The sequence below is a fragment of the Prionailurus viverrinus genome, chromosome B3 (assembly GCF_022837055.1).
Source record: "Prionailurus viverrinus isolate Anna chromosome B3, UM_Priviv_1.0, whole genome shotgun sequence".
NCBI classification, from domain to species: domain Eukaryota; kingdom Metazoa; phylum Chordata; class Mammalia; order Carnivora; family Felidae; genus Prionailurus; species Prionailurus viverrinus.
The window spans coordinates 105,996,905-106,014,215 of NC_062566.1; the positions used below are offsets into that span (position 1 = coordinate 105,996,905).

General features: G+C 39.0%; 1 protein-coding gene across 11 annotated transcripts in view; it reads left to right on the forward strand.

Moving 5' to 3' along the window:
- SYNE2 (spectrin repeat containing nuclear envelope protein 2) overlaps positions 1 to 17,311 on the forward strand; it is a 342,533-nt gene that overhangs the window by 103,793 nt on the left and 221,429 nt on the right. For all 11 annotated transcript variants that reach the window (XM_047864572.1, XM_047864571.1, XM_047864576.1 and 8 more), the window contains exons 11-18: positions 678 to 815; positions 8,870 to 9,034; positions 9,648 to 9,760; positions 10,742 to 10,904; positions 12,254 to 12,332; positions 12,813 to 13,000; positions 14,723 to 14,887; positions 16,221 to 16,370. In XM_047864572.1, the coding sequence (XP_047720528.1) occupies positions 678 to 815; positions 8,870 to 9,034; positions 9,648 to 9,760; positions 10,742 to 10,904; positions 12,254 to 12,332; positions 12,813 to 13,000; positions 14,723 to 14,887; positions 16,221 to 16,370 (1,161 nt within the window). The remainder of the gene's footprint in view (positions 1 to 677; positions 816 to 8,869; positions 9,035 to 9,647; positions 9,761 to 10,741; positions 10,905 to 12,253; positions 12,333 to 12,812; positions 13,001 to 14,722; positions 14,888 to 16,220; positions 16,371 to 17,311) is intronic.

Consider the following 17,311-nt stretch of genomic DNA (forward strand, 5'->3'; position numbering starts at 1 on the left):
AGTCACCTGCTCTATCGACTGAGCCAGCTGGGCACCCTAGCTCCTAAATCTTCAGCCGAAATGAAATGAAATAAAATAAAATAAGATAAAATCTGCCAATTATTATGAATAAGGGCTGAAACAATATTTATGGAATTGGTGACTCTTAAACACGAACTTCACACTAATACGAGCCAAGAAAAGCTTAATTTATTAAATTTTCAAGGGACAAAATATTTTCTCAAGTCTGTAAAAAACAACTTGGGAAGCAACGGCTCGAGCACAGTTAATCATAGACACGTTTGTCCGTGATGACCGCTGCTGGATAGTTCTCACTTCCGCTCATGCTTATTTTGTTGTGAACACATATCCAGGGAGGACAGAGAAACTCCCATTTTCCGTGTGGCGTCGTGATTTGTCCTCTAGAGCTGGGTGACCTTGCCGCTCCATTCCCTTAGAAATCCAACAGTGCTGACGAGACACAAGCTGTGACCTGTGTTACCATGAGGGCACTCAAGTGATCAGGGTGCACTGAAGAAAGGTACCAGATCAGTGTAGAGGACCCTGAATCCAGGGAATCGTACCTCCCTTTAAGTAAAAATTTAAACATAACCTGCAGCGATAGACCTTAAAATAGCGGATTACCTTATATTAACTGATTTAAAATTTCTGTCTTTAAAATATTCTTCTGATGGTAGAGCCTGCTGTCCTTTTTGGAGTCCTTCAATGAAGGAAAAGAGCCCTTTTTGGACATCCTGCCAATAGAAAGGAACTTGGATGAGCTGAATGAAGATCAGTTACAGTTGAGAGAAGTCTGGGATGGCCTCAACTACCAGGTTACCATGTTATGTTGATTAGAACATTTTCGTGGGGCAGCTTTGTTTGTTGGATGATTAGACTTCCATGAGGAATGCTGTAAAAGAGTAGATGCTTCCAGAAACTTGGCAGAGTATTCTTTTATTTTCTCCAGGGTCTCGCATGGGTAGTGATTGATCTTTAAATAGGAATTTAGAGCATTCTGCTTGGAAAAGCTGCTTGTCCAAAGTTTTTATATTTGCTATCAATGATTGCCTTGCCAGAGTAGATTATCCATACTCTGACTGACCAGCCTTATCTTTTCCGTGGACCAGTGTCCTGTGTAGCCATCAGTAGATTCTCGGAGGGGGTTAGGGATGAGCCTAGAGAGAATGTGTGAAGATGCATGTGTATGTGTGTCTGAATATATCTGTATGATTTCAATTGTTTTCGGTTTATTCAGATTTGTGTTATGACCCAAGACATAGAGCATGTTGGTGTAATACCATTTGCACTTAAAATGAACATGTATCCTGTACTTATTTGACACAGCATTCTATAGATATCAGTTAAGATAAGGTGGTTGATCGTGTCAGATTATCTATGTCTTTAAAAAAGAGTTTTTTTGGGGGCGCCTGGGTGGCTCAGTCGGTTAAGCGTCCGACTTCGGCTCAGGTCACGATCTCACGGTCCGTGAGTTCGAGCCCCGCGTCCGGCTCTGGGCTGATGGCTCAGAGCCTGGAGCCTGCTTCCGATTCTGTGTCTCCCCCTCTCTGTGCCCCTCCCCCGTTCATGTTCTGTCTCTCTCTGTCTCAAAAATAAACGTTAAAAAAAAAATTTTTAAAAAAAGTTTTTTTAATGTTTGTTTTTGAGCGAGAGAGAGCGCGAGCAGGGGAGAGGCAGAGAGGGAGACCCAGAATCTGAAGCAGCTCCAGGCTCTGAGCTGTCAGCCCAGAGCCTGATGTGGGGCTTGAACCCACAAACCGCGAGATCATGACCTGAGCTGAAGTCAGATGCTCAACTGACTGAGCCACCCAGGCGCCCTGGATTATGTTGATATTTTTAGAATTTCATTTTATCTATTGACCTTTTTTTAAACATTTAACTGATTAATTTTTAAATGTTTATTTGTTGTAGAGAGAGAGCACGTGGGGGAGGGGCAGAGAGAGGGGGACAGAAGATTCAAAGCGGGCTCTGCACTGATAGCAGCGAGCCTGATGTGGGGCTTGAACTCATGAACTGCCAGATCATGACTTGAACCAAAGTTCTATGCTCACCTGACTGAGCCACCCAGGTGCCCTAATAGACTTTTTGGCTCTATTGCTTTCTATCAGGTTTTTAGTCAGCCTACAATATACATTGACATTTTTTTATAATCTGGGGCTCCTGGGTGGCTCAGTCAGTTAAGTGTCCAACTCTTGATTTCGGCTGAGGTCGTGATCTCATGGTTTATGGGTTTAAGCCCTGTGTCGGGCTCTGCGCTGACAGTACAGACCCTGCTTGGGATCCTCTCTCTCTCTCTCTCTCTCTCTCTCTCTCTCCCCCCCCCTCCCCTGCTCATTCAAACTGTCTTTCTCTCTCTCTCTCTCTGCCCCTCCCCTGCTCATTCGAACTGTCTCTCTCTCTCTCTGCCCCTCCCCTGCTCATTCGAACTGTCTCTCTCTCTCTCTCTCTCTCTCTCTCTCTCTCTGCCCCTCCCCTGCTCATTCGAACTGTCTCTCTCTCTCTCTCAAAATAAATATATAAACTTAAAACAACTTTTTTTGCAGTCTACTTACACAACTTCTAAGTTATCATACAACTTCTTATGTAGAAATCTTGCAGTTAAATTGATTCATTTATTTGTCATTCTTTGTGCTATAGTTGCTTTACGTATAAATATATTTATGCCACAAACAAATGTTTTAAAGTCCCCAAGACCATGTTACCAATTTTTGCTAAAAGCAATCATACGTTTTAAATAAATTAACAGAAAAAAATGTCTTTTATAATTATCTAGATATTTACCATTTCCAATGTTCTTCATTCTTTCCTGGAGAGATTTGAGTTTCCATCCGAATTTATTTGCCTCAGCCTGAAACACTTTTTTAAACTTACAATGCAGGTCTGTGGGTGGTAAATTCTGTTAGTTTTCTTTGATTTCTAAATGTCTTTATTTTGCCTTCATTCTTTTTTTAAACGTATTTATTGAGGTATAATTTACATACCATACCCTTCACGCATTTTAAGTGGATAATTAAGTGATTTCTGGTGGATTTACAGGGTTGCAACAGAGATTTTTATGGTCTGCCAGTCAAAAATTCTCTCTGGCCCTGGAAAAGTTTGTTGATCCCTGTTGGCCCCTGCTCTCTCGGCTGTCAACAGCGCCAGCCTGTTTTCAGAATACATTTTTCACATCCTTTATGAAGGGTGGTAAATAGTCAGGTCCAGTAGCTTAAAAGAGCCACCATCTCCAAGTACCTAATTTGGGACAACTAGCGCAGCTCCGGAAACCTTCCCATCAAGTGGCCCGGCTCATTGTGTCCCCTGCTCGTGTTCTCATCGCCACTTTGAAACTGACCCTTGAGAAGGACAGGAGCTCCCGGTTACACGGCCTCAACAGAACACGAGAGGAAGAAGATCTTGTCTGTAGAGTTCACAGTGTTCCAGGCCACAAACACCTGGCCTAATTTTATTGAACGTGATTGGGAAAAAGTACCCAACATAATGAGAAAAACCATTAAAAAAAAAAACCCACTATTTTGCAAGAGTTCAGTGCCACAAATTGATAGTAGCTTGAAAATCCATTCTTCTGTTATAATACAGCTCCTTGTCTTGGTGTGGCAAATGAGACATATTAATTTTACAGCCTTCAGGTACAGAAAAGTCAATACCATCTAGACAATTTCTGGTTCAGTTGTTTGAGCACACAGTTACCTCAAGGCATCACAGTAAATGGTTTCATTTTAAGCCAGCTATGCAAAATAGCAATATTATGGTTTTTTTTTTAATTAAAAAATTTTTTTAATGTTTATTTTTTTGAGAGAGAAAGAGAAACAGAACATGAGCAGGGGAGGGACAGAGAGAGACACACACAGAATCTGAAGCAGGCTCCAGGCTCTGAGCTGTCAGCACAGAGCCCGACACGGGGCTCAAACCCACAAATCACGAGATCATGACCTGAGCCGAGGTCGATCACTGAACCGACTGAGCCACCCAGGCGCTCCAACATTCTGTTATTTTGACCTGACAAGATCAGCTCAGATCAGATATAAATTTTCAACTAAATTCAAAAATAAGTTCCAAAACTAAAGAAGTATGGAGCCAGTTTTCTATGGTAAGTGAAAAAGAAGAGTAGTAAAAGGTAATTATCGCCTTCTATCTTTCCCCTTCTGACCGTTACCGAAACAAGAGTACAGCCCTCAGGCAGAAAGCCTTTTCATTCAAAACATACTCAGCTTTCTTTCAGTTGCGAAAAGAATATCAGTTGGATTAAAGATATTGTTCTTAGGCTCTCTTTAACTCACTCATCAACTTTCTGGCTTATTTTATTTTATTTTGGCAAATGTACAAACTATTTGGATATACTGAAAGCACGTATTAAAAATTCATAACGATGAAAAGAGTTTTTTTCATGATTTTCCAACTGGAGGCTTAATGGCGTATACTTAATGGTTTAAGATTACGGAGCTATCTTTTGTCCTACGTCGTTTGAGACGATAAAGTTGAAGCACCTAAAGCAAAACAAAGTACTATATAGTATTCCTTATGTCTGGAAGCTTTAAAAAAAAAAAGTCAAACTCACAGAAACAGGATAAAAGCGGTGGTCAGGATGGAGGAAAGGAGGGATTGAAGTTGGTAAAAGGGTGCAAACTTTCAGCTGTCAGGTGAGTAAGGTCTGAGGATCTAATGTAAAACACAGTGGCTACACTTCATAACACTGTATTGTATCATTAACTTTGTTAAGAGAGTTGAAATGTTCTCACCAAGAAAAGAAAAAAAGAGGTAAATACGTGAAGTGAGGGTGTGTTAATTAGATACTAGGAATCCTTCCACAATGTGTAGGTGTATCATATCACCATGATGTGCACTTTAAATATCTTACTATGTTGTCAATTAGGCCTCAATAGACCTAAAAACAAACAAACAAACAAATAATGTGAAAACTATAATGTTTAATGCTTCTAGCTTATGAATAGTTCCACTTGACTGCCTTAAAGCCTAGCTTTTTACTCATGTAACATCTTCCAGGGAGCCTGGGTGGCTGAGTTGGTTAAGTGTCCAACTCTTGATCTGGGATCAGGTCACAATCTCATGGTTTGTGGAATCAAGCCCCGTGTTAGGCTCTGTGTTGTCAGCTTGGGATTCTCTCTCTCTCTTCTTTCTCTCTCTGTCTCTCAAAATAAGTAAATAAACTTAAAAAAAAAATCTTTACACTTGGGCATTTGCTTGAATGTTTCTTTTTGATATTTATCTTACACATGGTGGCACCCAGTAAATGTTTTTTAATTAATTAATGATGAATCAAATAACTCTTTTCTTTTAAAAAATGTAATGTTGCTTATTCTTTCCTCTATTTAAAATCAGTTTAAGTTAAAGAGCAGTGGCAGTTCATTTAGTAGAACTATAAGAGAAAGAGAAACACAGATTTAAAACTCCTATTTTCAATAGAGGAAGCCATTTGACTGAAACACATTTTAATTTGTGCATGATCTTCATGGGGGGGGGTGGTCTTTAGAGTAAGAATGCCAAAAAATCCACAATAGAGCCATGTGAGTTCAGATCAAGAACCACATTCTTAAATGGGGTCCTCAGGAAAGGACGTGGCCTAGGAGCTGGATTTTTATCTTGCTTAAGAATTCTTGGCATCTGTGCTCATGTGTTTTGTTTCTTAAATTCCAAATATGAGTGAAATCGTATGGTATTTGTCTTTGTCCGACTTACTTGGCTTAGCTCGTTATTCTCTAGTTGCATCCACATCGTTGCAAATGGCAAGATTTCATTCTTTTCTATGGCTAGTGTTCCGTTGTGTGTGTGTGTGTGTGTGTGTGTGTGTGTGTGTGTGTACGTGTGTGTATGTGTGTATATATATATATATGTGTATATATATATATATATATATATACACACATACACACCTCATTTTCTTCATCCACTCATCCATTGATGAACATTTGGGCTCTCTCCACACTTTGGCTATTGTTGAGAGTGCTGCTATAAACATTGGGGTGCATATGTTCTTTCAAATCAGTATTTTTGTATCCTTTGGGTAAATACCGAGTAGTGCAGTTGCTGGATCATAGGGTAGTTCTATTTGTAACTTATTGAGGAACTTCCATACTGTTTTCCAGAGTGGCTGCACCAGTTTGCATTCCCACCAACAATGTAAAGAGGGTTCGCCTTTCTCTGCATCCTTGCCGACATCTAGTGTTGCCTGAGTTATTAATGTTAGCCGTTCTGACTGGCGTGAGGTGACATCTCATTGTAGTTTTGATTTGTATTTCCCTGACGATGAGTGATGTTGAGCCTGTTTTTCATGTGTCTGTTAGCCATCTGGATGTCTTCTTTGGAAAAGTGTCTATTCAGGTCTTCTGCCCATTTTTTAAACCGGATTATTTGTTTTTTGCATGTTCAGTTTTATAAGTTCTTTATAGATATTGGATACTAACACTTTATCAAATATGTCATTTGCAAATATCTTCTCTCATTCTGAAGACTGCCATTCAGTTCTGTTGATTGTTTCCTTTGCTGTGCCAAAGCTTTTTATCTTGATGAAATGCCAGTAGTTTATTTTTGCTTGTGTTTCCCTTGCCTCAGGAATTTAAAAAATAAAAAAGATGAACATAGGTGAAAGAGAGAGAAAGAGAGAGAGAGGCAAACCAGGAAACAGACCCTTACCTAGAGAGAACAGACTGAGGGTAACTGGAGGGGAAGTGGGCAGGGGATGGGTTAAATGGGTGATGAGGATTAAGGAGGGCACTTGTTGTGGTGAGCACTGTGTTTTGGATGTAAGTGATGAATCACTAAATTCTACACTTGAGACTAATGTTACACTGTTAACAAACTGGAATTTAAATAAAAACTTGAAACAAAAAAATAAATTAAAAATTAAAAATTAACAAAAAGAAGTCTGGGCATTGGTGTGGAATCAGTGTTCTTCCAGGATCTTCCCTGGGCCCCTCTGCCTGGCTCTGTTATATTGCTGACTACATTTCACTGTAACCATGTACTTTGCTTCCCACTAGATGGTTCAGGCAAGACCTGTGGGTTTTTGTTTGTTTGTTTGTTTATTTGTTTTTATCTGGTTGACCGTCAGATGTAGAGAGTTGTGTTAAACTCACTCTTCCCTTCGTGGCATATGGGTCTAGGCAAGGCCCTACTCTTACTTTTATTTACTTGTTTAATTTGTGTTTATTTCTTTCTATACCCATGCCCTCCTTTCATTTCCCCGTCTCCTTAGGCCTTTTCGTTTCATATGTTCTTGCCAAATACATAACGTGTTTATGTGCTTGTGTATTATTAAGTGGCGTAAATCGGTGTTATGTGTTATTCTGTTTCTTACTTAAATTTTTGAGCACACATATTTAAAATGCTCCAGTGTTCACATGTGTCTACATCTCATTGGGGTCTCAGTGCTCATGGCACAGTACTTTGTGGTACAACCACTACATGTCCCCTCTCCATTCCAGAAGCCTTGTGTATCTCTATGCTCAGCTCTTAGCACAATAGGTTATAAGTGTTTGCTGAATGAATGAATGAATGAATGAATGAATGAATGTGGGAGTAGGTGAGTTCTGATGGTGCTTAATGGAGAAAGCATCCAGGTAGAAGGGACAGGGAGTGCGAACACCTTGGGAGTGCAGTCGGTGTTTGGGGAAAGAGGCAGTTGGCATTTGTGTGACTCTTGTGCATGCAGGGAGGGCTGAGGAAGGAAGAGGTTTCCTGGATTGTGGGGGGTTTCGGTGAGGGACAGATATTCGGGAGGTACGGTAGAGATATGTAATGCAAATATATGATTAGTACTAGTGAGAAAAATAATCTATAAATCTGAGCGTGAGGTGTCGTTGTAAAGTCAGAGAACACAAGGCCATACAACATTTCAGATGATGGTCCTTCTATATAACAGTCTACCCTTGCTTAAAGGGGTGCTTTTTTTAAACGTTTACTCATTTTGAGAGACAGGCAGATAGACCGAGACAGAGAGAGCGGGTGAGGGGCAGAGAGAGGAGAGAGAGAATCCCAAGCAGTCTATGTGCTGTCAGCGCAGAGCCCTCCCTGTGTGAGGCTCAAACTCACAAACCATGAGATCATGACTTGAGCCGAAGTCAAGAACCGGATGCTTGGGCACCTGGGTGGCTCAGTCCGTTGGGCATCTAACTTCGGCTCAGGTCACGATCTCACGGTTGGTGGGTTCGAGCCCCACATCGGGCTCTGTGCTGACAGCTCAGAGCCTGGAACCTGCTTCAGATTCTGTATCTCCCTCTCTCTCTCTGCCCCAGTCCCACTCACGCTCTCTCTGTCTCTCAACAAGTAAATAAATATTTAAAAAATTAAAAAAAAAAAAGAATCAGGTATTTAACCAACTAAGCCACCCAGGCGCCCTCAGGGGTGCTTTAAATAGTTCTAATTTCCCTCTCCTAACTGATTATGGATTTATCAAAATATTCATTTTTATCCTTGTGCCCCCTTTTATATCTATTTTTTAAGTGTATTTACATATTTGGGGGGGGGGAGGGTCAGAGAGAGGGGGGGGGGGAGAGAGAGAGAGAGAGAGAGAGAGAGAGAGAGAGAACCCCAAGCAGGCTGTCAGCATACAGCCCGATACGGGGCTCAAACCCATGAACTGTGAGATCATGACCTGAGAGGAAATCAAGAATCAGATGCTTAACCAGCTGAGCCACCGAGACACCCCTCGTGTGCCCCCTTCTATTGCTCTTAAACAAATGATCTTCTCTATCAGCAGGTAAGCAAATGTACAGAACTGAGAAGTTTGCCCATTTGAGAAAGACTTCCCTGACTAATGGATCAGAGAAACTTTGAAGTATTAAACAAACTGCATGCAAAGAAATAAACTTCAGAAGAATGTTTAGTGAAGCGCTGATGTTTGTTTTTTCAGATTAATGTGTGGAAAAGGGAGGTGAATGATGCCTTGCCCTCACCGCTGCATCAAATCGAAGCCTGGCTCCAGGAGGTAGAGGAGCTTATCGATGAAGATTTGCCAGCTTCCCAGGATTATTGTGAAGTCGTGGCTCTAATACAAGAGAAAATGACTTTAATCAAGGTTGGAAAATAACAAAGAAACATGGGAAAATCTGTGCTTTGTTAGGGACTTCTTCTTGAGGAAGACGTTGTCCTAGAGAGAAGGGAAGGAAATACAGTGCCTCTTTGAGGGTGGTTTGGAATGATTCCCTTGGGGATTTGGGGGAGCCAGAAGATACTTTCACTTCCTTATGGGCATTGTGCTAGTTCAAGGTGGAAACAATAAGAATAGAGTCCAGTCAGTCCTAAAGCAACTGTAAAGCCTGACCAAAAAGGAGGAAAGAGACTGGTGTAAAATGTGAGAGTGGGTTCTCATCAAAATGGTATGAAGGAATTTGATAGACGACATTTATGGCATGCGAACTCACAAAGGAATTACAAATAAATCCCAAAACAAAAGGTTTGGATAATGCTTTTACCAAAGAAACTACAGTCTGTCTCTCTGTAAAATGTTCCAGTGTAAAGCATTTATGGTGAAATTACGCATTGGCGAAGCTTTAGTGAAAAAAAGTAAGGGCTCTATGAGTTTTTGGACAAAAGATGCAGCTCATACGCAGAGCAAATGAGATTAACGAACCCCCAGTTACAGTGTTTGGCAAAAAGTCTGGTTGATGTCATGCTAAATTTCTTTTCAGAATCTGATGGATAAATTTGATTGTCATTCGCATACTCTTCTGGCATTTGAAAATAGAGATGAAAAAAATTTGCCACTGGTATCACCTAAGAAATTGGAGGAAATGAAAGCACGGTTTGTAACACTACCATTTCACCACTGCCGATGCCACTCGTGTTTGAGCACTAACGGGATGCTACAGGGACCAGAAAAGTATAGATTTTTAGATAATTTCTGACAAGGATTCTTTAAATCTTGATTCACAGTACCTTCACATTTTTTGTAATAGTAACATCACATCATACTAACATACGTCCTTTTTCATTGGATGGTAGGATATGGTGGTGGGGTAAGTTCTAGAAAGGGAGTCAGAAACCGAGCTCCGTATCTGAGTTTTGGCCAAGTTACTGTCTTTTGGAGCATGTATCCTCATTTGTAAATACAGAATAATGATAGCTACCCTGTTCGTGTCTCACAAGGATCCTGGGTGAGACAGGAGGAGGTATCTGAAAGTACTTCGTAAACTCTAAAATACTATAAATATAGAGATTATTTAACTGATGGTTGTCCACCTCATCCTCTCTTTTCTCATTATTCATGCACAACTTATTACAATGATAATAAGAGGGTTTTAGCCTTAATAATGAAAGCCGTTTTAATATGTAAATACTGAAATTATAGTTGCATTCGGTTATACAAAAGTTTACAAATTTAGTAAAATATTTTGGAGATTAACATTTAGCATAGGATTTTTTTTCTACAGGGGAATAGTTTCTTCAGATAATGTTGTATTAGATGTTTTCCTCTCAGAAATAGTTGTTTTATTCTTAGCCACAATATTTGTTTTACTCTGTTAAAAAAAATTTTTTGGGGGGCACCTGGCTGGTTCAGTTGGTAGAGCAGTGTGACTCCTGATCTCAGGATTGTGAGTTCAAGCCCCACGTTGGGGATAGTACATCTTACTTTAAAAGAAAAAAAAAAATTGAGGATACATCTGAGTTCCATGTGTTTAAAATAAAAAGCCAAAGGCCCAATATTTTTAGAAATGCCAAACAGATTATCTCGCATTTGGGCAGTAATATGAAGTTAAATTCTAAAACCTGAAATATTTTCCAGAATCAACAACATTTCGGGGGAAAAATTCATTCCACTTCTAGAATTTCATTACTATAAGTGCACAGTTCTTGGTCTGCTAGATGAAGTAAAATCAAAATTGGATGTTTGGAACGTCAAATATGGGAACAAAGAATCTGTGGAATTGTTGCTGGAAGACTGGCATGTAAGCTGTTTTATTTTGTGTCTTTGACAACCGTTCTCCATGTCTGGGTGCTAAGTTTGCATTTTTCCTTAAGACAGTTTCCCTTTACCTTTCCAAGTTTTGAGATGAGTTTTCTTGGTAGTTTTCATTAGCTTAAAATTACCTAGAGAACAGAATTTTAGGTAGCCAAATAACAGACATTGGGAGGAGTAAGAAAGAGAAAACCACATAATTTACCACAACAGGGAAGACTCTGTTAACCAGGCTAATTAACCTAATAGTTACAAAAAGTTTCAGGTTATTAAAAATTTCAGCATTCACTTCCTGGATGTCTTGTTTAAGAATTTTTCCCACTCAGATTCATGGTTTCATTCAAAAATTAACTTTTTTTTTAGAACATTTTAATCTTAGCCTTTCGAGTTGTAAGAGTGGGAAAGACAGTACATTTTGTCTTGGGGCTTATTTTTGGAGAAGGGGGTTGGCTCTTGAAATTAATGGGAAAAAATGTTGCAAATGATTTAAATATAAGTATGTTCTTTTGTAAATTAAAAGCATCCTAGAAATGTCATTTCTGCAGTTAGGAATTAATATCATTCTTTCTGTTTCCCTTTTTTTGGAATGAGTGGCAGAAAAGAAAAATCCAAGATTGTAAATTTCAGTGCAAAAATTGAACAACACAGTCAAGACAGATTTATTTAATAATTTATGATTTAAACACCGTACGTTCCTGAATAGGAGACATCATTCTCAAATAGACTAGGTTTTGAATGTATTTCCTACTTTGTATTTTTCATTTTTCCATTTAAGTAATCATACCATTGGAATTTAATAAGTATACAGTAAATACGAGCTTTTAATTAACTGTATTTTTCAACAGCAGAATTTGCTTGCTTAGGACACATCATAATTTGACTAATGGTAGTTACTCATCTGAGTGGGATGATGTTATCTATTTACAACATACTCTCATATATCTAATAAAAATTATTCAATATTAATAAAAGTTGTGAAATAAAAGAAACTGGGATAAATTACGCAATATTAATAAATATGTGAAGTAGGAGCTTTTGAAAATGGTATATGTAACTTACCTTTTCCTACAGGAGAAAAACCGTTGTGGAACCATATCACGGCAATGATGAACTTTGTTAGGTCTCATACCTACATAGTGTTCATACTTCTGTTTCCTAGATCTTAACCGACTTTCTTCATGAACTACTCTTCTTTTCTACCCAAATATATAGTAGTAAAGCCTTAAGGAAATTTTGGGGCCCGAGTGCTTCATCAATATTTATGTTTCTCTCCGGATTTCTTGACACATTTTTAATGGTAAAAAGCTGTCAATATATTTTTTTCCTTTTCCCCCCCAGAAATTTATTGAAGAAAAAGAGTTCCTAGCTCAACTTGAAACTTCCTTGCAAAAGTGTGAAGAAATACATAAGAATTTAGGTAAAGCTACACAGTTACTTTTTGATGAAATGACCACTTAAAAATAGCACGCGGGCGCCTGGGTGGCTCAGTCGGTTGTGCATCTGACTTCCGCTCAGGTTATGATCTTGCAGGTCGTGGGTTTGAGCTCTGTGTCGGGCTCTGTGCTGATGGCTCAGAGCCTGGAACCCGCTTTGGCTTCTGTGTCTCCCTCTCTCTCTCTGCCCCTCCTCTGCTTGTCCTCTCTCTTTCTGTCTCAAAAATAAACAAACATTAAAAAAAATAGCATTTTATCTGTTTCACTTTCTTTATACCTTAACGTTTTAGGAATTGGTTTAACATGTGTTTTCTTTGGAAAATTCTTGGCGTTCACTTTTAATATTATCACAGTACATATTTACTTGACCATCGACAATTAATATGCAAATATTTTTCTTGGTATTATTTTATTAATAAAAAACTGTTTTCTAAGATTACTTTCTTGTTTTGTTAACATTATAGATGGAGAATATCAGGATATTAGCAAACAATATATGGCAGTGGAATATGATATTTGTATGTATAGAAAAAATATATATAATGTCAAGTCCACTCTTCAGAAAGTTTTGACATGTTGGGCTACCTATCTGGAAAAACTTCGCTTACTAAAGGCTTGTTTTGAGGAGACAAAGAAGGAACAGATTAAAGAGGTATTTTCAGTCTAATGTTACCTCCTCAATTTTCTTTTTTTTTTCGTTTTGTTTGGAGATCCTCGTTTTCAATCCAAAAATGAGAGGCCAGGGAAGAGTGAACATGACTCTTGGAAATACTCTTCAAAGTATTGGAAAGAGTTTAGTTTCTTTCTAATACAATTGCCAAAAGGAAGTTTTCTCCTCATTGTAGGTTTTACACACACACACACACACACACACGCACACACACACACACACACACACAGTAGCTTTTGAACGATATATTGCTTAAGTTCTTTGGAAGGAAAAGAAAAGACTTGGAATATTCAATAACTTATAGACACATTTAAAATAACTTGATATTTTAAAAAGTTTTATTTTTCCATTTGGGTGAATACCTTTCAGCTCTAAAATCTTCCTGTATTTCCAGAGGAAGGAAATGCAGAGTACCTTAGACTTAAGTGGAGAGATGTGGAAGAAATTTCAATGTAATTCATCAGTGTTTTCACTTGCTAGTCATGTCATAATCTGTTTTATGATTCTTCTCTGGGATAGTTTTTCTTTCTTTCACTTCTTTTCCTCTGTTGCAAATGGTTATCTGCTTGAAAATAATTTTGATGAAAAGTCTCAGATGAAACATTTTCCAAATAGACACTAAAGTTCCTCAGCTGAAAATGGGCTGTTTATATGAAGTAAAATTTGTGATAAGTGGAGGAGCGCGTAAAGAATATTTGAGGGGTTGGTGAGTCATTCTCCCTGTCACCTACAGTGACAAAAATTCAAATCTTTGGCTTTCAACGATTCTTCTGTGTTTAAAAACCTTTTTTTAAATTCTGATTTTAATTCTAGTAGTTAACCTACAGTATAATAGTAGTGTCAGATGTACAATAAAGTGATTCAACACTTTCCATGCAACATCCAGTGCTCATCACAAGGGCACTTCTGAATCCCCATCATCTATTTTACCCATCCCCCACCCACCTCCCCTCTGGTAACCATCAGTTTGTTCTCTGGTTAATAGTCTGTTTCTTGTTTGCCTCTCTCTCTCTCCTTTTTTCCCCCTTTGCTCGTCTGTTCTGTTTCTTACATTCCACATATGAGTGAAATCATATGGTATTTGTCTTCCTCTGAGTTATTTTGCTTATCATAATACTCGCTGGCTTCATCCATTAAAGATATTTTATTAAGATTCACATAAATGAGAAAAAAAAAACACTATAAGCCTTGCACTTCCCAAACTCTGTGCTGAGGTGCCCTGAGCTGCCAGGGGACTTTAAAGATAATTTAAATTTTGAGGGACACAGCAACATCAGCCTGTGGGACACCACACAGCAAATAACTACCAAGTGGTTTGGACCCGACTACTTGAAAATGAGAACCGTTAGATGAATCTCCTGGCATAGGGAATTTATGAAAAAATTACCGAAACATTAAGGGCACCATGAACCGCTAAATGTTTGAGAGCCTTTGCTCTAAGCTCATTAGCCACTTAGAAAGGCGGAACATCAGCTGCTTCCTTAAAGTTCAGGACCAAGAGCAATGACAGCTGGTGCCTGGCAGTTAGTGATTAGGGATGAAGAGCTAGTCCAGCAGGGATGGGGAATCCTCTGAGGGGAGGGTCAGAGTGTCTGCAAGAACCTCATACTCACTTTTGCTTAGAATCACTTGGTAAAGATCTATTACGCATAACAGAAAGACAAGTGTTGTGTCATTAAAATGTGTTGCTTCTATGTTGTGTAGATTCCCTTTGAGACAATATCCCAGTGGAGTGTAGAACATACTACTTTAAATGAAGTGGGAAATTTCCTAATTCAAGTCAGTAATGATGAAGTTGGATCATCTATTTCTAAAGAACTGAGAAGGCTGAATAAAAGATGGAGAAAATTTATTACAAAAACTCAGCTTGTAAGTGTTTTTGTTTTTGTTTTTTGGTAACCGCTTCATTGAGATATAATTCCCATACCATACAGTTCACTCATTAAAAGTGTATAACTTAGTATATTTAGTATATTCAGAGTCGTGCAGCCACCACCATCATAAATTCTAGAACATTTTTGTCATCTCCTAAAGAAACTCTGACTCCATTAGCAGTCACTCTCTACTCTCTCCCAGCCTCCCCAGTGGCCACTGATCTACTTTATGTCTCTGTAGATTTGCCTGTTCTGGATATTTCACACAGATGGAATAAAATAGTATCGGTCCTTTTGTTTCTCGCCTTTTAAACTTAACATAATGTTTTCAAGGTTCGTCTGTGTTGTAACGTGTCAGTACTTCATTTACTTCTTATGGCAAATAATAGTCTATTGTATGGATACCCGGCATTTCATTTATTGATTGATCAGTTTATGCACATTGGCTTCTTTCCACCCTTTTGACTATTATGAATAGTGTTGCTGTGAACATTTATGTCCAAGTTTTTTTTTTTTATGTTTATTTATTTTGAGCGAGAAAGAGAGAGAAATAGAAAGCAAGCAGGGGAGGGGCAGAGAGAGAAGGAGAGAGAATCCCAAGCAGGCTCCACACTGTCAGTGCAGAGCTCCACACGTAGCTCCAACTCACGAATCATGAGAATCATGACCCAAGCTGAAATCAAGAGTCGGACGCTTAACTGACTAAGTCAGTCATCCCTTATGGACAAGAATTTGTGTGGACATGTAATAATACAGTTTTGTAGCTGAAATTCATTTACCATTATAGAACAACATAAGCATTTTTGCATACAGATTTCAACCTCCTTAAGAACATACACAGAGCTTTCTATGGCTTTTTATTTAGCATGGCGCCTTATAAAAGCAGACCTTTAATAAATAATTTTTGAACTTAAATTATTCTATTTCTTATTTTTAATAATTTTAGACTGAGGGGGGGTTTTTGTTTTTGGGGGAAATGCTCCTACTTTATAACATTGTTATTATGTGATAAATCCCCAAAATATGTTGAATATATTATGCCCAGTTATTGTTAGTAATAATGTATCTTCACATAAAAATATGGGCTTCAGGGTACCTGGGTGGCTCAGCTGGTTGAGCAACTGACTCTTGATTTTGGCTCAGGTCACGATCTCACGGCTCGTGAGCTCAAGGCCTGCATAATGCCTTGTGCTGACAGTGAGGAGCCTGCTTGGAATTCTCTCCCTCTCTTTCTGCCCCTTCCCCCCTCCCCTCACTCTCTATCTCTCAAAAGAAGTCAATAAGTAACTTTTTAAAATGGACTGTAAATTTTATGACAATTTTTATAGGAAATGAAACTGCCACTTAGAAAAAAACAGGATCAGCCCATTTTTGACAATTATGAAAATACTCAGCTACATGAAGAAGAAAAACCAACTGTTGATTTTTCAATGGATATGTCAATAGAACTTCCTGAAAGTCATAATCAGCATGTAAAGGTAAAATAGTCATACTTTATGTATTTCACTTGTATATAGCTATACCGTGGCTATTTTTCTTTTGTTAAACCTATATTGTTGAAACAGTGGTAAATGTGATTATTGGATAACACTTAAAAAAATTTTTTTTAACTTTTATTTATTTTTGAGACCGGGAGAGACAGAGCATGAACGAGGGAGGGTCAGAGAGAGAGGGAGACACAGAATCTGAAACAGGCTCCAGGCTCCGAGCTGTCAGCACAGAGCCTGACGTGGGGCTCGAACTCACAGACTGCGAGATCATGACCTGAGCTGAAGTCGGACGCTTAACTGACTGAGCCACCCAGGCACCCCGGATAACACTTAAAATGTGGTCATTTTCCACTAGAATGTTCCACTAGGATCCCTCATGAAGGAGGCTTCAGCATTCAAGTCTGTGTCTCTCCCTCACTCAGGAATTCCGCAGATGTGCAGAAGCCGTCATGACTTCTGAGCTGTGGACACTGAGTTGATATTTTCTTCAGATGACTTCTGCCTCTTGCTCAGGGATTGTCTAGCTTTGGTCTAGCCCCTGGCCCATGTCTTACTTCCTTTCTGTACAGTAGGGGACAATATAATCTTTATTTCTTGCTTTGTTGTTTAGTTTAGAGGACGATTTTATTTATTTATTTTTTTCAACATTTTTTTATTTATTTTTGGGACAGAGAGAGACAGAGCATGAACGGGGGAGGGGCAGAGAGAGAGGGAGACACAGAATCGGAAACAGGCTCCAGGCTCCGAGCCATCAGCCCAGAGCCTGACGCGGGGCTCGAACTCACGGACCGTGAGATCGTGACCTGGCTGAAGTCGGACGCTTAACCGACTGCGCCACCCAGGCGCCCCTAGAGGACGATTTTAGATTATAGGGAAGACTATGGAAAAGGAACAAAGAGTTTATACACATGTAAGATAATACCAGTGAT